General features: G+C 48.5%; 1 protein-coding gene across 1 annotated transcript in view; it reads right to left on the bottom strand.

Moving 5' to 3' along the window:
• Positions 1-368: 368 nt before the first annotated feature.
• Positions 369-23,762, bottom strand: part of SFRP1 (secreted frizzled related protein 1) — a 47,717-nt gene continuing 24,323 nt past the window's right edge. The window contains exon 3 of the mRNA XM_030538084.1: positions 369-6,411. Coding sequence (XP_030393944.1) covers positions 6,089-6,411 — 323 coding nt within the window. The 3' untranslated portion in view covers positions 369-6,088. The remainder of the gene's footprint in view (positions 6,412-23,762) is intronic.

Consider the following 23,762-nt stretch of genomic DNA (forward strand, 5'->3'; position numbering starts at 1 on the left):
CCTTTTGCCTGATCATGTGAATGAACTAATGAGCATATCAGTTGAAGGAATGGAAGTACCGGGCACATGAAAAGCCACCAGAGATAAACGCATTGCATTCAAGAAGTTCATTAACAGAGTTGTGCAAAATTACAAGAAGAAACCAAGAAGAATGTAGATGTCGTGCTTCACAGAAGGCTTGAGTAGCCAACTTTAATTTGTGCGATTTTAAAACATGAGTTAAATCTAACAAAATGGTCATGAAACATTTTTTCAGTTTTTACTGTGGTGCCATACAGCCCCCCTTCACCCTCCTGGTCTCACCTCTCATTGGCCCTGACTCCCCCCCCCCCGTAAATTCGAACACCCCCCCCAATTTCAATTCTTGGGAAAAACACTGTTCCCAGGAGTAGATTCCATTGCACTGAGCATACAAGTGAAGTGAGTGCAAGGACAGCGCTGAGACTACAGGTAGAAACAGTCCGGCAGGACTCAGTGAGGGCAGCCAAATGGCGCAGCAGTGAGGGATGCACACTCTAGCACTCCTGCCACTATGTTCTTTTCAGGCCTGATGCCACGTTGTGGGGCAAAGCCAGAGCACATTGCTCTTGCAGACCAGCAGAATCTATGCCTCCAGAATATTCACAGAGAGCTTGTTAAACATAAAAGGAGACAGTGCAGCCAGAAATGGGATTTCAATTGAAAAAAGGAATACAACTAGGAAAATCCCGTCCCATGTAATCCTGGTTAGGAGCAAACTGCAAGGGCTCCCGGGCAGCTCGCTGCAGCTCCTAGGAATGGATATTTTACTCCGTGGTATTCCAATCCAGCTCATTGACTGGGACCATTCATCTAGATGTATTCCACTGAGCAGTCTACACACCTGGCTAGGGCAGCCAGAAGCATTGGCTGCGTGAGCATGGGAATAGCTTCAGAGCTGTGCTGCTGTCAGTGCCACCTCTGAGTGGATCCCGGCTTTATCAGCAGCAGCAAAGCAGGGGTAAGATGAACTTCTGCTTGCTGGGCTGCATGCTTGGACATCCGCTTCTTGGCATACGTTTAAAAGGCTTTAAAATCTGCTTTATGGAGCACTTCTGAGACCGCCTGCCACGTAGAGGGAAAGTTTGACTCTGCGCTTTAGTATAGATGTGCAGCCATGGTGTGAGTAGAAATATGTGATGTGTCTGATGGGCCAGAGCTTTAATGGCAATAATATCCAGCTCTTACGTAGTGCATTTCATCAGCAGATCTCAACGTGCTTCCAAAGGAGGACAGTATCATTATCCCCATGTCACATATGGAGAAACTGAGGCACGGAGAAGGGAAGTGACGTTCCCAAGGTCACCCCACAGGCCAGTGGTCAATCTGAGACTAGAGCCTGGGTCTCCAGAATCCCAGTCCAGTGCTCTATCCACAGGTGCTTAGCGAGGGGATGGTAATGGTCTGGACTAGAGATGGTTGGAAAAAGGGAATCTATGTTTGCAAAAAATTTCAAAATTGCAAAGCTGTTTTCATGCTGAAAGGTTCAAACATACCTGTTTTCAGTGTCGCTATGTTTGTTGTGAGGTTTTTTCCATTTTCTTTTTCAAAACTTTTTCAAAAACATAATTGTATCGATTGAATGATTTTACCCAAACTCTGGTTCTTGGTAAATGGAAGTAGTGTAATAGTGTTTTTGATAAAAGTTGGGGAGAGGGGATTTTATTTTTAAAAGCCATTACATTTTTGGCAAAAATAGAAAAATGTCGACAATGTCAATAATTTCTCTCTGTGTCTCTCAAACATACATTTTAGGAAAGGTCATTTTTTCAGTGAAAAACCTCAAAGTTTTGGCCAGCTCCATTCTGGACAGAGCTTCTTGAGGTGTTTCCCATATGAAACCCCAGCCTCAGTGATTCCATTCAATTAGCTGGAACGCCCCTCACAGGTCGCCCTATTAACCAGCTGGTGCTGGATGCACTTGCTAAGCAATCAGTGACCCGGCAGGACTCCCTTGACAAGCCTGAAGTCTCCCCACCCCGTGTCCCCATGGTACTCTGGCTCCTTCATCTTTCAGCAGTGAGTGCCCAGGGCACAGCTGACCATGTGATGGCAGCTGGGTTTAACTGTGGTGAGAAAACGAACCTGAAAGGTGAAGGGAGCCAGAGGCTGGGCAGCACTGGGAAGCATACAGCAGCACAGCATGCTGCGGCACCAGCTGGGGAGTAAATGTGAAAGAAGCTCATCCAGAAGTGTGCACATGGGAGACGCCTGTGTAAAGGTTTCCTTTAAGAATGTAAGAACGGCCATATTGGGTCAGACCAAAGGTCCATCTAACCCAGTAGCCTGTCGTTCTTCCGACAATGCCCGGTGCCTCAGAGGGAATGAGCAGAACAGGGAATCATCAGGAATTAACAAGGATCTTTCCCTAGGCTTGACCATACATTACTTTTGCACCGTAAGAGTTCACCATGAGTTCCAAATAGCAGTTTCAGTTTCTCTCTCTCTCACACACACACACACACAGACAGACAGACAGATAGACAGCATTTCTGGAAGTTTTGCAGAATGTGTAAATACACAATAGGTTCTTCTGCAGATTATTCCCAAGTGCCTGTTTTAATCCATCCTACTACAGCGACCATTTGAAAGGCACCAGACTAGAGTTAGAAAACAACATCTCTTTATAAAAAATGGGGAGGGGGGGAATCACATTGTAATTAATTAATTCAGCAATTTTAGTTAAGTGAATATTGATACATGGATGGAAAAACAGGGAAAACATATGCAAGAATAAAGAACAGACACTGGACTTGCTATTAAACATAAGTCGTAACACCAAAAACAGTTGGTAAAATAATGTAACATGAATAAAACGCTGAAGTAAAAAAAAAAGGAATGTCAAACATTTTCACAGTATCCTAAACTTTTATACACATCTCAGGAGAAAGGAGAAGCCGATACTAGTTCTAGAAAAGAGTCAAGCTTCTCAGAGAGGACCTGAGCCAAAACCCAGTGACATCGGAAGAGACGCTGGGAGACTTCAGTGGACTTTGAGTCAGGCCTGGAGCATCTGTGATGTGGGCTAACATGATGTTTAAGTGGTGCATGCCGCCTTGTGCAGATTCCCTGCACTGGGCTGCTTCACCCTTACTGCATGAAAGATAGGTACTGCCAGTCCATTAGGATACATCAGTTGCTTAATGTATATAGCTAAAATAGCTATTCAGATAATGCATGTGGAATTAAATATATCACCAGCTATTAGATGTTGATTCCTGAAAAAGAGACAAGAACTGGGTTCTGACTTTCAAGAGCATGAAACTTACTGGACCTTCTCTAGGAAGGCATCTTCATCTGAAAATTTAAATGCATTTGCCCTGTCAGTGTAGGAATCATTTAAAAATCAAGGACATACTGTATGCCTGCTGCTTTGAGAAGGAATTCAAGAAGTACCTATTAGAACTATGCAATGAAGTACATTACAAAAACTACACACTATTTTGTCATGAAATCATTACTGAGGATTTTCCTTTGGTGCCAATACTAACATTTTCAGATCATGTCTCTCAGTGAACCCTTGATTTCCCTGGCAGGTTTATTTTTACGATTACACGAAAACACCATAATGTATCTAGCAAACTGGCGTTATAGCAACGATTGTAGCTAAATTCCTGTAACACACACAAACTGTCTCACCATCCGTGGCTTCGTTTGACAGGACTAGATAAAAGCCTGCTATTGTTCCAACATCACTGAAATGTTTTGGACATGCTTTCGGGTCCTATTTCTGTTCCAGAATGTGGAGCTGCATTAGCCTTCATATGAGTGGCTGCAATATTTTTTTTTGTTTTTTGAAAGGTGTAATAACGTTTGTAGAAGCAGAAAAATCAGGTCACCTTCAGGAACAACACGAAAGCCTTGCGTTCATTTTTACAGCCCTTAGAAGGTACCTCTTTTCGGTTCCAATTGTTACTAACCTTTTACATTTCATTTCCTCTCTCAAAATCTCTATTTACAAACAAAAAACAAGCCCTCCCCCTTCCCCAATCTGCCACACTTCCCTAAATTAACGCTCTAAACAGTTACATTAAGACAAAATGTAAAGATACTTTAACTGCTCACAAAGAACCTGATGTTACATCGGACTCATTTTCTTGGATGCTGTTAATTTTATCAAAAACTGCACATGCATAAAACAGAACTAAAAAGTCCAATTGACGACCAATCAAATCTAAAAGCTAGATCCATACAATCTCAGAATCGCTGACAGTTCACCAAGCAGTTTGGCAAAGGGGAAAGTAAAATTACTATCCAGCTAGATAAAAATGTCCAAAAAACCTTGACTGAAATATTACACACAAATCTGATAAGAGGATCTAGCTCATCCTCTTTTCAAAGGACTAGAATACAAGATCAGAGAGCTGGTAAACAAACTGATTCAGTACCTAGAAGCATACAGTTATGCTAGGTCTTCAATAGGTAACCACAGTAACAAATTGCTTTTCCACAATGTAACTTTGATAGCTGATACTTTTCTCAGTCCTCCTGTCCCAGAGCAATACCATCCCAGTAACCAGGACATACAGTCTGACTAACTTCAGAACCCCTACCTTGTGCCAACCAACCGTATCTGATTCCAGAACATTTCTTTAGGCCCTGGTCCTGCAAAATGGCACAAATGTCTGCTAGAGCTGCTCCTTACTGTGTAACTGACCTGACTTTTACCAGGTAATTAACATCCTGTACACAACAGTTACAGAGGGAGAAAGAAATGCAAAGAACACGTTATCCTTCTAAACTGGTTTCCTTACAGGATTTGTGTAGAAAACTAATTGACACTGCTAAACATTTTAAAGGATCAAATATTTTGTTTCATGCAATATACTCGAACACTGAAAAAAGTGACATACTGCTCAGTTCTGTGGCCCCAATTATCTCTGAACTTGGACTTTTTGGCTCAAGATCAACTTTGTAGAAATCAGTCTAATTCTGAGAAGTGCCAGGGGGGCGAGTGAGAGTTCAAATCTACATGAATTGAGTTTCTATTTGAGCTGATGGTTCCTGCTGAAATATCTCAATTTTGTTTAAAACAATCAGCTTTTGCCCATCAAGAGGCATAAGGTACATTCCTATGGATAAGACAATGATGAGAGAAGGCCAATAAAACCAGAGGGACCAGCATGACAATTCCCCTGTCATTAAAACCCTTTAGCATCTCCCCGTCTCTGATGCAAAACTAATCTCTTTTCTGTCCCTGCTGCTCTGCCAATGGAAATAATCCTTGTGTGGATTTGGCAGGCTTTCCCCCATGTCCCACAGTGCTTTGCAGACAGCTTAAGTGTATGTTGTTTTAAAATAACCTCTACGGCTATAAACTCTACATCTTATAGTCCCGACTGAGCCTGTGTTTTCCTTAATGTTCCACCTCCTGATGGTTCCAGGTTTGTCACCTGCTTCCCCCATGTCCTCACCAATCTATGGTATTCAAGTCTGCAGAATTTAAAAAGCAACTAATGATAAAGTTCTTTATCTAGAATTAGTTTTGCATCAAAGATGACACTGCAAATACTGGTCTAAGATTACAAGGTGGGATTTTTTGCAGCATTCATGTCCTAATTCCACCACCCCATTAGCTTTAAAAGGCCTTTCCCCACGGACAGTACTTCACGAAATTGGCCTGCAGTAAGAATTGCGGAAAACATCCCATGTAGGGAATAAACACCCCTGAGCTAAAGAAAAATCAATTTACCCAGAATTATTTCATTTTAGACCAATTCAATAGGATTATCTAGTATCACCCCCCGCCTTCGCTCTTTTTATCTGACAAGTTCCTTATTTAAATAGATTTGCATATCATTACAGCAACAGGTTACTTCCGACATTGCAGGTGTAAATAGTTTGTGACCTCAGTGACTTTTCTGTATGAATGTGTTGCACTTTCAAACATTCGCTTACAGGGAAATACTGATACTGGGGGTGGAGCTTTAAAGGAAGCTCAAAAAAAAAATACAAAGAAACAAAACTGACTCAGGTACAACATCCACTACTACAGAAGGAGCAACATTTGAACCCCAAGTCCTAGGGCTGTGCAAGTTCTGGGCTAGCAGGAGTCCCTCTAGCCACCTGATCATTTGAAGAGCGACTGAAATGTTGGACATTCCAGAGTCTTCATTTTCTTCATGAACTTTTTGAACTCTTTGTTTTTCTTATCCCACTTGTGAATGGCCATCAGCAGGTACTGGGTCTTCACTTTGCGGCCCATGATCAGGAAGTGGTTGCTGAGGTTGTCCAGCTGGTGGCAAGGGCAGTCTGCTCCATTCTTTAGATACAGTACTAGCTTCTTGAGGTCTTTTCTCTTGATTGTTCCCAATTTCAGGGGCTTCTTCTTCTTTGGAACAATCTTTTTGTCCCCGTTCTCCTTTTTCACTTCCTTTATTTTCATCTTGAAAGCTGAAAAACAAGAGAGAAAAAACAACTCCTGAACATCATTTGCATACATGAAACAGAAGCACTGCAATGCTCCTGGGCCTTCCAAAGTGAACTGAGACAGTGCCAGCACACTGCACATTTGGCCAAAGAGCGCTGCTGAGCAATAACGTCTCACTGTTTCCTTGTGCTCCCCCACCTGACTGTCCATATCTGCCTACTGTCTCCTGTCTTCTCCTTAGATTGTAACCTCTCAGCGGCAGGAACGGAGGTTATGGACTGCAGCTCCTAGGTGCCATGCAATACAAATAAGAAACAACAACTAGCCCCTTGCTTAACCTGTACCTGTAGAGATGCTGCAGCAGTTACCTCCCAGCTGTGTCAGTAACTATGTATGGACACCAGGAAGCCAAATGAACTGGCACTGCAGATATCCATTCTGCTCTTTTAGACCCCATGTCTTATCCATCAGCTGCCACTGCAATTCTTGCATCCTACCCAACCACCAAGAGGGGAAGGTCTGGGGGAGAGTGAAGTTGGGATTTTCATGTCCCTGTTTCAAGCCAAAGAGCAAAGCAGGCTATTTCTTAAAGCCATGCTGCATGCTTTTTATTTGAAAGACAGATGTGTTTAGTTGGCACTGCATACAATTTGCTGGCAAAATGTTAGTTGAATAAACAAAGCTATTTCCTTACTGTACAAGCACAAAGAGAAATTCCTGAAAGGGCTAATTAAAAGGTCAACTCAGCTTTTCAAATGCATTTTTTTAGCTGCTCCTGGCCCTGGGGTATCTGTGAAACAAGTTTCCAAACACAGTGAATTTCCGCAGTTGAGCAACGAAGCTTCCTTGGAAATAGGTATATCTAATGGGGACCTGAGGTGTAGGAGGGCGAACCACATTGCTGTAACGAAGGTGCCCACACCTTCCCGTAAGAGAAGGAGAGCTCATCCAATATGACTTCAATGGAAAAGATTTTCCTCTTTGGGCTCCCTGCTTTCCTGAGCTAATGACAACCGGAATAAAAAATTAATGTTCCTTCTCCGCGACCATGCAGAGGAATTTAGTTTACATGGGAGAAAATGATGAAAATGTGTTGTACATTAAACTATGCCTTCAGTGCCATTTGGCTCTGCCTCTTCTGTTTTTGGGGGAAAGCACATGTGGCCAAAAATTACTAATACGTTTCCATCATTCGGGGTTTACTTTAGGGCTGCAGAGAAACAGGCTTGAATAGTTGGTTAATTGTCATGTGCCCCTTTCCTTTTGCATCTTAAATGTATCTGCAGAAGCAGACATGGTGGCAGCCTTTGATTCTAGCAGGGAGGAAAGCCCCCCTCCGACATCTCCCTATGGGAGTCTGCCCTGTGGAGCCCCTCTGCCGCTGCACGGTACACGTTGAGTTCTGGAAAGCAGCTTTGTGGACCATTCCAGACACAAAGAGAGGAAGGAGATGGTGATGACAATAGTGAAAAGGCAGCGGAATCTGTCTCTTACCCCCATGCTCCTAGCCACTGCATTGGCAGTGGGAATAATGGTATTTATCCACTTGTGTGCCAGAAATATCCAGCCCACTTGCCAAGGGCCCTGCTGTGTGATACTATTACCATACATGAGAGTAATGGAGCTGGAAACGTCAGTTACATTTTCATTCCATTTGTTTTCTGGATTCAGGATATTTAAGGAGCTAAAGAAATTGACCTAGATCAATTTTCAATGGATCTGGAAAATACAGTAACAGTTTTTAGTCCACTCTACATTCTGAGACACAAATTGGGCTGCGATCTCCTTCATTATGAATCCCAGTTTCTTTAGCAGTTCAGAATTTTAACTCCATACGAAGCACTGCAGATGTCTATGCAGGATGAAGGGTCAAGGAAACCTGTATAATCCTAGAGATAGTGAATATGCAGGGACTCTTTGGAAATGTCCTGTTTGCAAATTGACTTAGTTATGTCATTGGTAGTTTACATCCTTGCTGCTAACGCCCTTGGAAATAACACTGCCCATCAGTTCGTGGGGGTTTGTTCTGCTCCAGGCATCACAGTGTAATGGAACCCCCATGCCTGGGAAGTGTCCTGTTCCCAACAGCTCTGACCTCTTCATTGTTCAATGTAACTAATGTTTATGGGACAGTGATCCATACTTGGGGGTGACATGTAACCTGCTCAGATAAACCATAAATCCAGGGCTTGGCTAAGACACTCTAAAATCCCTCACCCGTGTACAGTGATGTCTCCAATGTTCAGAACTGGGAGCCGAAAACAGGGAGATAAGAGGAACAAAAAGGTGGCTGATCAGGGACAAGAATTTCAGTTTAGCGGACTCTGCTGTTCGCAGCAAAGACATTCTGGTCATTTATTCTGATAGCAAAACATAGAACTTGTAGTACTGTCACGTTCAAATACCATCCAGCCTATCAAATCAGATGCTCCTAGGTTATAGCCTCAATGGCTATATGTGAAAAAAAATGGCACAAAAGCAGCATTACCTCTCTCCCCTCTGCTGGTGACCTGGATTCTCGCATTTCCTGGGACATCTTAGGGTAGATCATTTAATGTCGGATGTATTTGCTGGTTGTCAGCTGCCTGGGCACTAAGGACACATTCTGAAAACAGTGGGGCCTGGCCAACACCACTGCTTTTTGCATGAGTATTGTGAAGGCAATTAGGAATCCTTAGCCTAATGGCTTGATTCATCCCAAGCTGTCTGATGCTGCAGGGTTAGCACTGGGTATTTAAGGCAGGGCCACTTGTATTGTGGTTTTATTAAAAAGAAATGCTGTGGCACTGGAGACAATTGTGCGAATCGTCATTGGGGAGCCCTGTCCTGGCACACACTGATCCCATCCCAATAAACACCTTCACTCCCAGCAACAGGCAAGAAGAAGAGGAGAAGGGTTTAAATAAAGTCAGTCATCAGGACTGATTGAATCTTGGCTCCAGGGTCTAACTGCGCTGCCAACACAAACAGCTTCCTTCCCTCAGAGCCCCAGCCCTCCAGCTCCCCCAGCATTAAACCAAACTCAGCTTGAGATGGTCTTGACAATCTAATGCCAGATGGAGTCGGAGATTGGGGCTGGAGGAGCTGAAATTGACTCCAGTCCCCAGGAAGTTCTTGCTCATACTGCCTCGGTTTTCAACCATCTCATGCAGACAGGTACCGACCCCTGAAAGAGCTCAGCACAAAGGGCTATTTATAGCACTACAGCATGTGCAGCCCTTCCCAACCGAGGAGCTGGGCTGCCTGCATCTTGCCTGCAAAGAGAGCATGAATGAACTGGCTGGAGGGGGCTGTTCCAGCCCGAGCTTTGCATCTGGGCAAATTGCACTAACTTGCAGACACCCCATCAATGCTGCAAACTCTCATGATTTTGTCATGAGTCTCATGATAATTATTGTTTTCCTTAAAGCCCCAGCTCCTGGAGTCAAGTGGATCTGTAACAATTTCAGCCTTCATTCTTAAAGCAACAGTTAGTTTCTAGCCCTCACAGCTGTGGAGAAAGCTTCAAAGTGTGTCCCCAGTTCACCCTAAAGGCTCCAAAAGCAGAAGGCAATGACAAAGAACCTCAAATCTACAGATTTACAAATTTACAAAACCTCATTATTTTTGGTGAGCCTAGTTCATAATTTTTGAACATTTGGGGTTGGCAATACTGCCCCACCACTGACCAAGCACGATCTGCATTTGCAAAGTGTCTGGGGAGAGCTCCTGCTCCCCTCCCCACCCACCAGCGACTCAGCACAGGTACCTGAGTTTTGCCAGTCCAGTCTGGGAAGGGCTGTGTCCCTGTATTAGTGCAGTGGGACAAATAACAGCAGTGGCACTGAGCTACCAGAGTGGGGTCATTGCAGGTCACTTGGCAGGAAGAGAGCAGAGACCAGCAGAAAGCTCAGAACCCAGTGAGAAATGCTCCCATCTCTCTGCCACATCACAGCAAGCCAAATGGAGGCAGCTCTCTGCAGTGAGGGACAATGGCCCTGCCCAGCATTTCTCCGGGAGAAGGCAGCAGGTTGCCCACCAAGCATTTCCAGGACAGCCTGGTGTCAGGTCTCATTTAGGAATCAAACCCAAAATGGGGGGTGGTGCCATGCAGCGGAGTGGCTTGAATTCACATGGAAATGTGCACAAGCCCCTCTCTGTATAGAGGTCCCTGCAGGGCTCGCTGCACGTTACAACCCCCCAGTTGCTACAGCAGAACCCCATCATGATCAGGCCAGTGCTGACCCGTTAACAGCTACATTTCTGAACCCCCCTTTGCCAGTCACGATGGGCCTGGTTTCTAGAGGTGCACAATGCACCCCCACATCCAGCTGACGCGTGGGAGCTGCAAGCACTTTAACAGTGGCACAGCACTACAGAACAGAAGTCTTATTGTTTCTGTTATCACGTGTTATTTGCAGCAGTGCCGATAGCCCCAGCTAAGATGTGGGCTCTGCTGTGCTGAGCGCTGCACAGACACACAGGGCTTGTCTATACCGTCCCGCAGCTCAGACTGTGGAGGCCTGAACAGCGATGCGCACCAAAGTGCTGCGCTGTAAGGTCCCCATGTGGACAATGTGGGCCTGACCAAAGGGCTCCTAGTGTAGTCTGCGCTAGTGCAAACTAGGAACCTGTTAGTTCAGGCCCACAGCATCCCCATGGGGAAGTTACGGAACAGCACTTTGGTGCTCTCTGCTATTCACGTCCATGTAGTCTGACCTGTGGGGCAGTGTGGACACAGCCTAGCTAAGAGACTGTCCCTCCCATCTCACCAGACAAGCCAGAAAAAAGGAGTATCCCCATTCTACAGATAGGGAACTGAGGCATAGAGAGGCCAGGTGACGTGCCCAAATCAGTAGCAGAACTGGGACCTGAACCATAGGCACTGATGCTCAGCTCAGATTGTCCTTCTGCTGTTGCTTGTATGATTGTACCGATATACACACACAGCCAGTCCACACTCTTCGACTCCACGATCCCCCTTACCTGAATCTCAGTTATGTTCCCTCACTTACTTGACCATTCATGGCTGTGAAGGCCTCAAAACTCTTTGGTTAAATAATGTCACATTGTGCAGCAATACACATGACAGGCCCCGTGTGCCGCATTCTGCCAGACAGGCATTATTACTGCACAAGAGTTGCCTCAGTAACTGGAGAGGAAAAATCTCTGGTGCAGAGATAAACTCTTGGGCACAGAGAATTATTCTTCATCCCTCATTACCAATCCTCTGAAGTCTTTAACCCAATGTCTCTCTGAAAGAGACGCCCCAGCTCCTCCAGAAGCTATAGGTTTGGGTGAAGTTCTCTGGTCTGTGTTATGCAGAAGGCCAGTTTAGATGATCAGAATGGCCTCTTCTGGTTTTTAAATCTACAACTCCAGCAATTCTCATTCCTCTGGCCACTCACAGACTGAGGGAGGGTTTTGCTATTTTGTTGTCTTTGATGGTCAGTCTGAAGTGCATCTTCTGGCTCCCCTATCTAAGGTATTTCTACAGTGCCTGTAGTGGAAGAGGTGGAGGCTTGTATTTCGCAGTCCCTTCCTTCATGGGGGCTCTTTGAGGTGGGACAGACACACCAGAGCTGACCAGACGCCTCTCCAAACCAACATGATAGCAGACCAGCAGGTCTGGTACAGTTCAGATAGCCATAGTGCTATTGGGTAAGCGAGATTAAGAGGGGTAGGGGTGGGAGTGGTCACACCAGTATTATTAATGCAAGTCACCATAAAGGGTGTTTCTGCAGACTCTCCCCACCATCTTCCAAGCACTGCTCCATACAGCCGGCTGCACTCACTTCACTTGCCCCCAGATATTCATGACTCAGCTTGCGAGGCTGGCCATTAGCCCTTCTAGCTGAGAAAGGCAGAAAGGATGTTAGCGAATGGAATTCTGGTTTAATGTTTCATTTCCTTTTCAGCTGAGCATGAAACTGGTTTTTAAACCAGATAAGCAGCGCGCGCACACACTGTTCCACACATGAACTCTCACATCAGCTGAGATTTAGTCAATGAGGAGCTGTTAACTTCCAGTAGTGACAGAACGTGCAGTAATTACCAGTCCCTCCCCACTGGCTGCCCCGAACGGAGCCATCCTTCAGCGCTGACAGCTGAGCAAACCGCATCCACCACCATCCCCAGCAACAAACTCAGAGCTACAGGGAGTCGTCGGGATTAGTGCCCAAAATACAGCAAAGCTTCTGCCGTGTCCCAGGAGAGATCGGTACAAGAAAAGGCCCTTTGCTTGTGCTGCTGCAGCAGTAGAAGCCCGTCACCTTCAGGACAACACACAAGCCAGTGAAGGCTACTTAAGATCAGGCCATTATGCCAGCTCTTGTATGCAACATCATACCGCTGCCAAGACACTACATGAGCTGCAATATAAGAACGTAAGACTAGCCATGCTGGGTCAGACCAATGATCCATCTAGCTGGTATCCTGTCTGCCAACAGTGGCCAGTGCCAGATGAGACACGTAGATAGAGATGTTTGCAGAGTTGTTGTAGCCATGTTGGTCCCAGGATATTAGAGATACAAGGTGGGTGAGGTAATATCTTTTATTGGACCAACCTCTGAGAGACAAGCTTTCGAGCTTCCATACACCTACACTGACCTGAAGAAAAGCTCTGTGTAAGCTCGACAGCTTGTCTCTCCCACCAACAGAAGCTGGTCCAATAAAAGATATTACCTCACCCACCCTGTTTCACATAGATAGACAACTCAGTGATATGACATTGAGGTCACTGTTGTGTGTGCAGCATCCCCAGTCCTGTTTAGGAGACACAGACGGAGCTTTCTTGGGGGCTGGCCCAAGACTGTGGAATGAACGCCCCAGTAACTAAGGGCCATCCCAAACCTCGCCAGCTTCCAATCCCAGTGCAAGGTGCATTTCTCTGACCTGTCTTCTCCAGCAGAAACATAGAGCAACACAAATGTGTGCGTGTGAGTGTATCTATCTATCATCTATCTAAATAAATTCCAAAGCAAGACACCCCCCTGCATACAAATACTTGACAGATGTTAGGCACATTGCTTAATGACCAACTGGAAGGCACTCAGATACTATGGTGATGAGTCCAATAAAAGAACAGAGTGGAATTTAGTGTGTTCCTTTCTCTCCAGGCTTGTCTACACTAGAAACTCAACCTCGACCTGACCACAACCGTTCCCAAGCATGGACACTGCTTTCTCATGACTGAACTGGTCCAGGCCTGCTCTAGGTCTCTATGACCAGTCCAGTCAAGATCATGTGTCCCCCTGCACCAGCACTAGTGAACACATGGCTCCTAGCCTCAGCCTCTTTCCCAGAATGCACAACCCTGAGCATCATTGCTTCCAGATGTTACTTATGTGGATCTGAAAATCCAAATACAACTTTTAAAAGTAGTGTCTGCTGAGATGACTTGTCAATCAACTGTGCGACTGCCCCAGGGAGAGGCGCATGGGGCTTGACGATGAGATACAGTCCCAAAATGGAATCTCCCCTGTAGCATGTCCTGTTTGGAATGCCAGAGCCGCAATCACTTTCCCAGAATAGTAACGCAAGACCTGATGAGGCCAGTGAGAGTCACACAGAAACCAGCTGGATGTAGTTATTATTATTCATTGCTCATATTAGAGTGGTCCCCAACCCAGGCTGGCACCCCACGGTGCTAGGCAAGAAGCAGTCACTGCCCCAAAGAGTTGACAGACTATGTGAACAAGGCAGCAGCTAGTAAGCATTCTCCCAGGATCTGAGGCACTGAGACGTCCCACAGGAACTCAGTGGCAGGCCCAGAATTGAAGCCAGGTCACTGGAGGCCCAATCCAGAGCCCTGACCCCAAGACCAGTCATCCTCTCAAGTTTGTTGGGTAATTTCCTACAAGCCATCTGCTCTATGCGGCATTCCAGTGACAAAACCTACTCCATGCTTTGGCCACAACGCAGCAAGATACTTACACGTGTGCTTAACTTTAAGCTTCTAAGTAGTGTCACTGAAGGCCCTGAAACTCCTCCCACAGCAAAATTGGGGCTATCAGTACAGCTATACATGGCCAGACCAATTGTCCCTCTAGCCTAGTATCCTGCCTGCTGAGAGGCCCCCGCCAGGTGCGCCAGAGGGAATGAACAGGACAGATAGTCATGGAGTGATCCATGCCCTGCTGCCCAGTGCCGTGCTGAAGTGGAGTATTGGGGACAGGAGTGGTGACGGCCCTGTTTGGGTTAGGATTTCATTTCATACCAGATGCCATTATGAAACATGCCATTCCTGTGAGCGCTGCGGTTGAGGCCACTTACTGGTGAGTAACGAAAGTTTACTACTGTGAGTACAAGTTTCCAACCACCCACTTCAAAGCCTCTTCCCAGAATGCCCGAAAGTTCAAGCTTTATTCAGACTGAGAATCATCTGAGGGGGAAATGAGGCCAGATTATAGGAAATATTTTTAATCTCAGACCTCAACATATTTCAACCATATTGTTTTTACAACAAAAAATTCTAACCCAGGGTGTCAACTCACAGGCTGCACCAGGGCTCACGCCGATACAGTCCTCACCTGCCCTTCCCCAGACTTAGGGTCTGGGCAGCAGCCGCTCAACAGACCAAGCACAACAGCGTAACCAGCCAAGGTGGCAATGTGACATCCAGCCCCACACAGGGTGTATCTACCCTGCATTTTGGAGTGACTAGGAACAAGCCGCTGCCCTGGCTGACAGACTCAGGCTAGCAGGACTCACGCTAGTGCTCTAAAATAGCTGCCTTGACAGCGCTCTGAAGTTAGGGCTTGGGCTCTGAAGCCGAGGGAGTGGGGTGGGTTCACAGCCCAACTGTGTGCATGGAGCTGATTCTCCCTCAGTATCCCTGCCTCAAGACACTGCACCATGGCAGGAGAGCAGAGTTGGGGCAGTGTCTTGAGGCAGGGATACTGAGGGAGAATCAGCTCCATGCACACAGTTGGGCTGTGAACCCACCCCACTCCCTCGGTTTCAGAGCCCAAGCCCTAACTTCAGAGCGCTGTCAAGGCAGCTATTTTAGAGCACTAGCGTGCTTTGGGGCAGTGACTGCTTTGGGGCAGTGACTGCTTCTTGCCACAGACCCCTCCCGGGGAGCTCCTGTCTGAGATGGCTCCAATCACAATGCTCAGAGCCTCCCTTCCAGAGGGCAGCTGGGAACCAGGAGCCCCCCAACACCCTATGGGTAGGTGAAACCAAAGTTCAGTCCAATTTTATGCCTGAAGTAAGGACATTCGCACAAGCAACTACCTCCACTTGCTTAGGCTGGCACAGTGCAGATGGGCTGCAGCAGGCCAGCATCAGACTGCTAGGGGACAGAGCTGCCTTCGTGCAGACCCTGCTTTTCCCAGTGCAGCATGTCCACATTAGTGGTTTGCACTTGGCCACACGTCCCAGCCAGGCGGGTCCTTTGTCTTGCTCTAGCTTCCCCCACGGGCTCCTTGCCCTGCCCCGGCATCCTCATCTGGGCCCCTCGCCCTGCTGTGCATCCAGCTTTGCTTTCTACTTTGTCCTTTTGTTTTTTGTCTCACTTCCTGGACCACAAAGAGCACGTTTGAGAGGGACAAGCCAATGGCTCTAGAAGCTCAGCCCTGACACCACCATGAATCTGGGTCTCCAGGAGCAGTATTCCTCTGCTAAGACAACATGCAGCCCGATTAGACGAAGCCAGGAATTTGGCCTTGACTACAAAGGGCTTGTATCAGATTGTAGCATAGTTCTGCTATCGCTAATGCAGATAGAGCAGTAAGCACTGAAGATATAAAAGTGTCCTTTCTGATTTCCGCTCACATGAAACAGGATCTATGAAAATGTTTGTTCACTCAGAATGAAATTAATCTTGGCAGCAACAACTCCAGAAAGAGCAAAGGCCCCCAGAAGTTGGTAGGGCTCCAGTCTGGGAGAGTGCAAGACGTTTTTCATCGCTCCTGCAATTCTTTTGCAACAGTCTTCAAGGCTCAGGCTGTCAAACCCCATCTCCCAAATGAGTAAGGAGGAAACTCAGTCTCTCCAGCAAACAAGATGCTTTGTCTTGGTGCTTCCTGAGAGCCGAGATAAACCTGGCCTCACATTCCCGCAGCTCCAGACCTGTCAAATTCTCTTCCCTGGGAAATTCTCTGGAAGACTGTAGTGACTTCTTCAGCGCTTGCAAACACCATATCGTAAGAAGTGTGGCTGTGCCCAGATGTCTTCTAGTGGGTGGGATGTCTGGTCTGCTTATGTCAGACTCAGCCTGTGCTGGCGGGCGGGCTGACGACCCATCCCCAGGCACACCCCTCTGGCTATCTGTTGGTGGTACTTATGTGGCTCCCATGGTCATGTGATTGGAGCACCTCATCACACCTCTGTGAGCAGGAAAGGCCGTGCCGTACCCAGGATTTGGCCCCTGACACCCCTTCAGCTGGGATCATCTAGCTTGCTCTTTGTTTCACAGCACTCAGCAGTGCCCTCGGTGAGCCACAGGACAGACGCAGAAGGCACCGTTTCTGCTCAGAGGAGCTGCCAGTCCTTGGTAGAGAGGCCTGTGATTTGTGAGCAAAAGGTTCTGGGTTCTGCTGCTCCATTCCCTTCTCTGGATGAGCACTGATGGCAGAAGGGACGTGAGGTCGACTGGGAAGGGCAGGATTTAAGGAACATTTTTCTCCTCCCCGAACTACACTTTGTCTTCTGCTTTGTCCCCAGTTCTTTGCCTCTTGCCAAAGGAACTGGTCTGGCCAAGCCCCACTAGAAACCCCTGATAGTCTGGTGATCTTACCCTGTCTGCAGTTCTGTGCAGCCCCAGCAGCTTCGGTAGGATCCAGCTGCCTTGTCTCTTACCAAGGGACACCTTTCAAAGCTCTTCCTCCGCCTGATTACCCAGGCTGCACCTGAACACTGACACTATGAATCTCGTGCTCCTTCTACTCTCGGGAGGAGGCTGGAGTGTCAGAGCACTGGAGTCTATTCATCTCCCTAAGCCAATCCACTACAATAGCTTTGATAGGTTATAGACTAAACTGCGCTCCTCTCTGGAGTTAGGAGGTGGGCTGGCGAGGAGCCAGGCAAACGCTCCGTGCTGGGCATGGTAGGGAAGGTCACAAACCAGGTGCCTCCGTCAGATCCTCACCACAGTGCGGGTGAACTGCCTGAATGGGCAGCCTGTTCCAAAAGCACAGGAGACAGCAGTGAAACAAGAGTCTCCCAACCTCCCAGGCTTTAGCTGAAATGAACAAGGCCTGGTGCAAGAGCCAGGCACTTTTGGAACCAGTCCTCCTCTTGACACGCTCCCCATTCCACTGGCGAGAGGCAGGTTTTATAGCACTCCTGGCCGTCTGCCCTGCCCAATCCACACCCCCTGCCTGCAGAGGAAGCTAACCCTGGTCTGCCGGGGTCAGTAGAGCTGGCCTGTACATCTAGTGTTGCCTCCTAAATGGGACAGAGAATCGCTATGCCAGGAGTAGGAGTGAGGGGCCTGGGCCGACTCAGCTCCGAAGGCAGGATCAGAGGGGAGGCAGCGACATCTACCTCTGAGCTGGGAAGGGTGAGTCCCAGCTTATGTAGACGTACTTGCACTAGCTCTGCTGGGGCTAGTGCTAAGAAACAGCAATGTGGCTGGAGCACCATGGGCAGCAGCTTGGGCTAGCGGCCTCAGGACAGTACCGCAGGGACCCCTGGGCCCATAGCCCCAGCTGCTGCTCGTGCTGCCCCAGCGACACTGCTATTGTTCCTGAGCTAGCCTGAACAGAGCTAGCATGGGTAAGTCTACACACTGGGAATCACACCACCCCACCCAAATACAGACATATCCTGTGTGTAGCAAATCTCCCATTATACACAGCATTCCTCTCTGCATCCAGACACTCCTCCCATCACTGGGGGATTAAGGCCAAGTGGGACAGGTGACAGGATTCGTGGGGGATGGGGAAAGTCTCTCAAAGACTCTCCCCATGCTGCTGCCCTTGTGCTATCAATGGTCACCGTGTCACTTCCTCTTGGCTGGGGGACAGGCAACAGAGAGACAGCAGAATGAGCAACCTGTTATGGCAAAAGACTCAAAGCTCCATCAAGATATTACTCAGTACACAAGCAGAGAGAGAGAGCCCTTCCCTCCCCTTCGCAGGATGCATGCAGAATTTCTTTGCAAGGATTAGCACAAAAAACACTCCATCCCTAAAACATCTCAGTAAGGTCCTCTGAGATAGGTGTTGTGCAGTACGGGAGCTCAGCTGTGACTGGCTCTTCCATCTGCAGTTATAATCAGATTCTCTATTTACTCACCTCAGAGCAGCTACAGCCAATTGAACTCCCTGTGGTTCAAGAAGTAGGAGTCAACGTGAACATGCTGGTTGTGTAAAGTAATCTCCCGCACAGAAAGCCCACAGCTGCTATGACTAGCTATGCTGCTTCTGCTTATTCACTGAAGTCTGGCAAAATAGCCCCACATTCTTGTCATTCCCAGCCTCTCCTGTATGGTTCTTACACTCCAGAACCTGTCCTGGCCCTGACACTTGGGTTCCACAAATAATTCTTAGTGGAACTGGTCAAAATTTTTCAATGAAAATTTCAAAATTTTAAAACAAAAACTGGGAAATCATTGATGCCATTTTCCCAGTTTTTTACCCTTCTAGAGCTGATGAAAATACCAAGTACCAAACCAAACCAAGAGAATCTCACATTTTCCTTTTTTATTTTTGGTCCCAGCTTTAATTCTCTGGATGTTCTGGCTGAGCCTGCTGATGCCATGTGACAAAGGGCCCTTACCATCCCTGGGCTGGCTCCGTTGGTTATGAACATTCAAACTTTGTCAGCTCCAGCAAGGGTAACTCATGTGACCTGTGACAAAACCAGCCGCGTGTGCACAGGCAAGTGGCCTTGTCATCCCTCCCCAACATACGCCTCTGAATATAACACAGAGAAGGCCAGAGGAGAAAGTAAGCTGGTCTGGTCCGGTCCGGCATACTGGCAAGAGCCAGTACGCCGTGCTGGACCGCACCGGCTTCCGCAGTGGGGATTTAAAGGGCTCTGGGCTGCCCGCAGCTGCGGGCAGCCCAGAGCCCTTTGAATCCTGGCAGTGGCTCCGGCAGCCAGGCAAGGGCCAGGATTTAAAGGGCTCAAAGCTCCCCGCTGCTGCGGGCAGCCCAGAGCCCTTTAAATCCTGGCCACGGCTCCGGCGGCCAGGCTGGGGCTGGATTTAAAGGGCTCAGAGCTCCCGTCGCTGTGGGCAGTTCAGAATCCTTTAAATCCTGGCCCGGCTGAGATTTAAAGGGCTCAGAGCTCCCTATGGCTGCGGTTAGCCAAGAGCCCTTTGAATTCCGGCCATGGCTCTGGCAGCCGGGCTGGGGCCAGGATTTAAAGGGCTCGGGGCTCCCCTCAGCGGCAGGAGCTCTGGGCCCTTTAAATCCCTGCCCCAGCCCTGCAAAGCTCAGGGTTCCCCCCGGCTGCCAGAGACCCGGGCCCTTTAATTTGTCCCTGAGCCCCGGGGGGCTCCCAGCCACCTCTTCAGCTGGGAGTCCTTGGTTGATTTAAAGGCCCTGGGTCTCCCAGCCACAGCTGGTGCCCCAGGGCCTTTAAATCTTGAGAGGCCACACCTCTTCCTGATGAGGCCACGCCCTGCTCAGGACTCCAGCAGTACCGGTAAGTCCTGTAAGTTACTTTCACCCCTGGAGAAGACTGAAGGGAAACTCAGAGACAAAGTAATCTTCCTCTGTGCACCCCTCCCCCACACTTGGACTGGACTGAAAGCCATTGGGTTGCTGTAATAATAAGCAACTGGGGTATAAAGGAACTGTAGTCCTGGGAAGCTCTGGGTCCTAGATAACACAGGGCTTAGCAGCTGGGGAAGGCAGGTAACTACCCTTGGTCTAATGTTGACAGCATGGCAAGTGCCCAGGTGAAAAGAGAGATTTGCTAACCACTAGTTCGTCCTGCTAAAGCCAAGTCTACACTAGCTATGTCACAAAAGACGTAGCATCAGCTCCCAGCCACAAGCCACAGATCTACAGAAGAGCCAAGTGTACCATGGCTTACTGTGACCCTGCACCTAAACTATTAGCCCTGTGGCATTACATGCATCTGCAGTCCCTGCCATTGTCCAGAATGTGGAGTCAGGCACTGGGGAAAACCCACCTCCATCTGCTGCAGTTTCCCGGCATGTGCAAGCAGGGCCCCACTCCAGCACCACTGGAGGGTGGGGGAAAGAGAGAACGGAAAAATTCGGCTTTTCCTTCAGCCTAACTGCTCCCTCCTTTAAAAACCACTCAAAGCAAGGAAACCTGCCAGGAGACACATTAGGACTGTAAGAGAAGAAGGCAGCAGGCAAGGAGCTGTCAGTCAAGGGGGAAAATAAATAGAGTGTATTGATTTTACTCCAGTCGCTACTGCAATCAGAGCCGCGGGTTCAGCAGGATCCCTTCCCACCCCAGAGAAAGGGCAAGAACAATAAATAAAATCACCAAGAGAAACAGATCCAGGAATGAATCCCAGGAGGCTCCAGGATCAGCCTGGCCGGGTGAGGAGTGAGAAGCGAAGTCTGGTCACATGCAGAGGAGCGAGATTCCTGGGAGGAGTTGTGGGAGGCCCAGGAGGGCATCCCTGCATTCCAGCCTCCATTTGTCAGTGCCCTCAGCATGGCAGAGACACGCTGAAACCTAACCCAAAGTCTCTGAGACAACCATTCCTGGAGCTGGTCTGTAGCACAAGCAGAGGGTAAATAATTTCATGCGAGTCTCTGCTGCCTTCCAGCTCATCCCCAAGCACTTTACAAACATGACAGGCACGGTAAGCCTGCGCTGACCAGCTCCAACCTGCAGCAGTCGTTTAGCCCACCACTGACAGGCAGCCAGGCCCAGAGTGGGACATGGCAGCAGGCTTACACGACCCACAAGGTTAGCAAGGGAAGGGAAGAGCCCTCTCTCCCGGACCCACAGCAGGCGCTGAAGGGAGGCTGCTGGCATGCAGGAACTGTAGCTGTGACTCGAGAGTCTAACACACCTGTTCCTGTGAAGGGCCCTGGATGGGCTCCCACACCCAAAGCTTGGCGTTTTACCCACTGAGGGTGAGAAGCACTGAAGGGAGAAGTTGACTTTATTGTTAGATTTTATCTCCCAGCTGGGGCAATGACCTGCAGTGCTGAGCCCTTTCAAGCTTGGACCAGCCCCAGGGAGATTTCCATCTACTGGTAGCTCTAAGCAGTTTGTGACATTCCCAGTGTATAAAATGATTGAGCTCCGGGCTGGTCTCACCATCCCCCGGAATGAGGAGAGCTGCAGGGTCCTGGTGGAGTAGGAAAAGCAGGAATGGCTGGGTGATAATGATGCTCAGACCCTGGTCAGGCGGTGGAAATAAGACCTGAGATGCTCTTGGTTTGCGCCTTCAGCACCAGAGTGCGCTGTTTAGTCAGTGGTGTTGACAGGAGACACACTTCTCATTTTATGAGTCTTTCTTTTCCCCTCCTTTGAGCCTGGGACCCGTTCTGCTGGGACAGCCACTCAGCTCACAGTGCGGTGCAAATCGGTGCTCTGTCTCTGACTCCCCTGCTGCCACTGCCTGTACCCAGAGTGCTCTCAGATCCTGCCTGCCACGCAACGTCCCCCTCCTCACACACATCCCTCCTCAGAACCCACCGCTGCCTACCCACCCCATCCAGGAACGGCCTCACTCTGCTGACCTTGTGCTGAGCACGCTGCAAACACAAACAGTCTCTCTCCTGGAGAGCAGACAGCCTAATAAAAACAGAGCTTCGAACTATCAGAGTCTAGAGCTCCAGGAAAGAAGTCCCAGCTGTTGGCAGGAGCTGAGAAATGACAGTTGTGACAGGGGAGAGAGAATGGATTTTAAGGGAGACCCTTTGATTACCAGGACTGGTTGAAGAAGCATCCCAATGCTCCCATCTTGTCTCCTTTCCGAAAACACTGAAGGATCACCCTGGAAGCACATTTCAGGGCTCTCCGCAGATTCCCCCTCCAGGAAGGGCTTTGTGAAGAAGATGAAAGGCAGTTTCTGGATGTTACTGGTATAACACAAATAAAAGCCATTGCTAATCTCCAGGCATCCAGCTGCCTTGAAGGGATGATCCCTCATGGCCCCTGGGCAATGCAAACCTCAAGGTCTCATTACTTCACTCCAGTCAATCGAGGCCTCCATTACCGAGGGTCAGAGCCCCGCTCCTTCCGCGTGTGAGGGGGACACCGACTGTGGTGGCAGACAGCGGCAGTTCTGGTCACAGTGAGAACAGATCTGCACAGCCCATTCACTGGCAAACTATGGCCAAGGCCACTGCGGTACCTCAAGGAACGCTGGTGCTCTAGAACTACTGCATGCAGCCCAAACCTCTGCAACACACCAGGACTGATGTTACTCCTGGGCTTGTGGCAGGAGACATTTCCCCACTGATCCTCCGACATTCTGAACAGCCACGTAGTGAATTTTCCAGACACTTGCAGAGTATCAGGACTTGAGCCATGCTGTGCCAAGTACTTGGGAGTTCAGGGTACTGCAACACACGCTCTGCCCCCTCCTGCAGAGCTGTGTCTCCTCCAGGGAGAACATCTGTGTGCACTACAGCATTTCCTCTGCTTCGGAGAGAGATGAGTGCTCAGGACAGGAACCAAGAGTTCCTGCTCGGTTCTAGTCCCAGCTGTTTCACAGATGCTCTGCTGGTGACCTGCTCTGCCTCAGTTTCCCCCTCTGCAGAATGGAGCTGTGAGCATGATTGCAAAGAGCACCGAGGCTGTGGAAAGGCTCCATGTCACCATCTCACATGAAGCATCTCACCATTGATTCAAAAGCTGCTCTGCTGCATGGAAGTCAGTGGGCTTGACACAGAGGCAACCTGAAGGCACCATGTGTTCTTGGGACTCAGAAAGCCACTGCTTTGATGGGAACTGTGCCTTGCCTGGCTTTGCCAATCGACAGTCTAGGGGCAAAACTACTGCTCTGGCTTTAAAACTCCCACCTCCCTTTCTCTGAAGGTCTCTGCTCACTGCCCAAGCCCTTCCAGGCCCCTCTGCTCCCTGCAGGTCTCTGAGACCTGATTCAAAAACACTGAGCCATAATGCTCCTTGGCTACTGGCACACAGTGAAAGCCAAAGCAGATGGTCTGAGAGGCCCATGTCAGAGTGAGGTTTTCTCTAAAGCTGCACAAAGAAAAATCTTTAACACTGGAAAGTGCATTCTCCAGCCTTGTTCCTAGCCAGCAAGCAATCCTCCAAACGTTACCCCCGCGTGGGCAAGTGAACCTGCGCTAGATGTTACACATGGACCTCAGAGATCCCACACAGAGGGTCCACCCCACAGTACATACAGCAGTGCCAGCTCCAGCTCTGCCAACTGCCTTCCAAAAACACAGGCCTCAGACCAAGCACAACGCTCAAGCCATGAACATCTAACCTCAGCTGCACCTACGTGAGGTCTGTGTGTGTGGAAGCGTCAT

The sequence above is a fragment of the Gopherus evgoodei genome, chromosome 19 (assembly GCF_007399415.2).
Source record: "Gopherus evgoodei ecotype Sinaloan lineage chromosome 19, rGopEvg1_v1.p, whole genome shotgun sequence".
In the NCBI taxonomy this organism is placed as follows: Eukaryota; Metazoa; Chordata; order Testudines; family Testudinidae; genus Gopherus; species Gopherus evgoodei.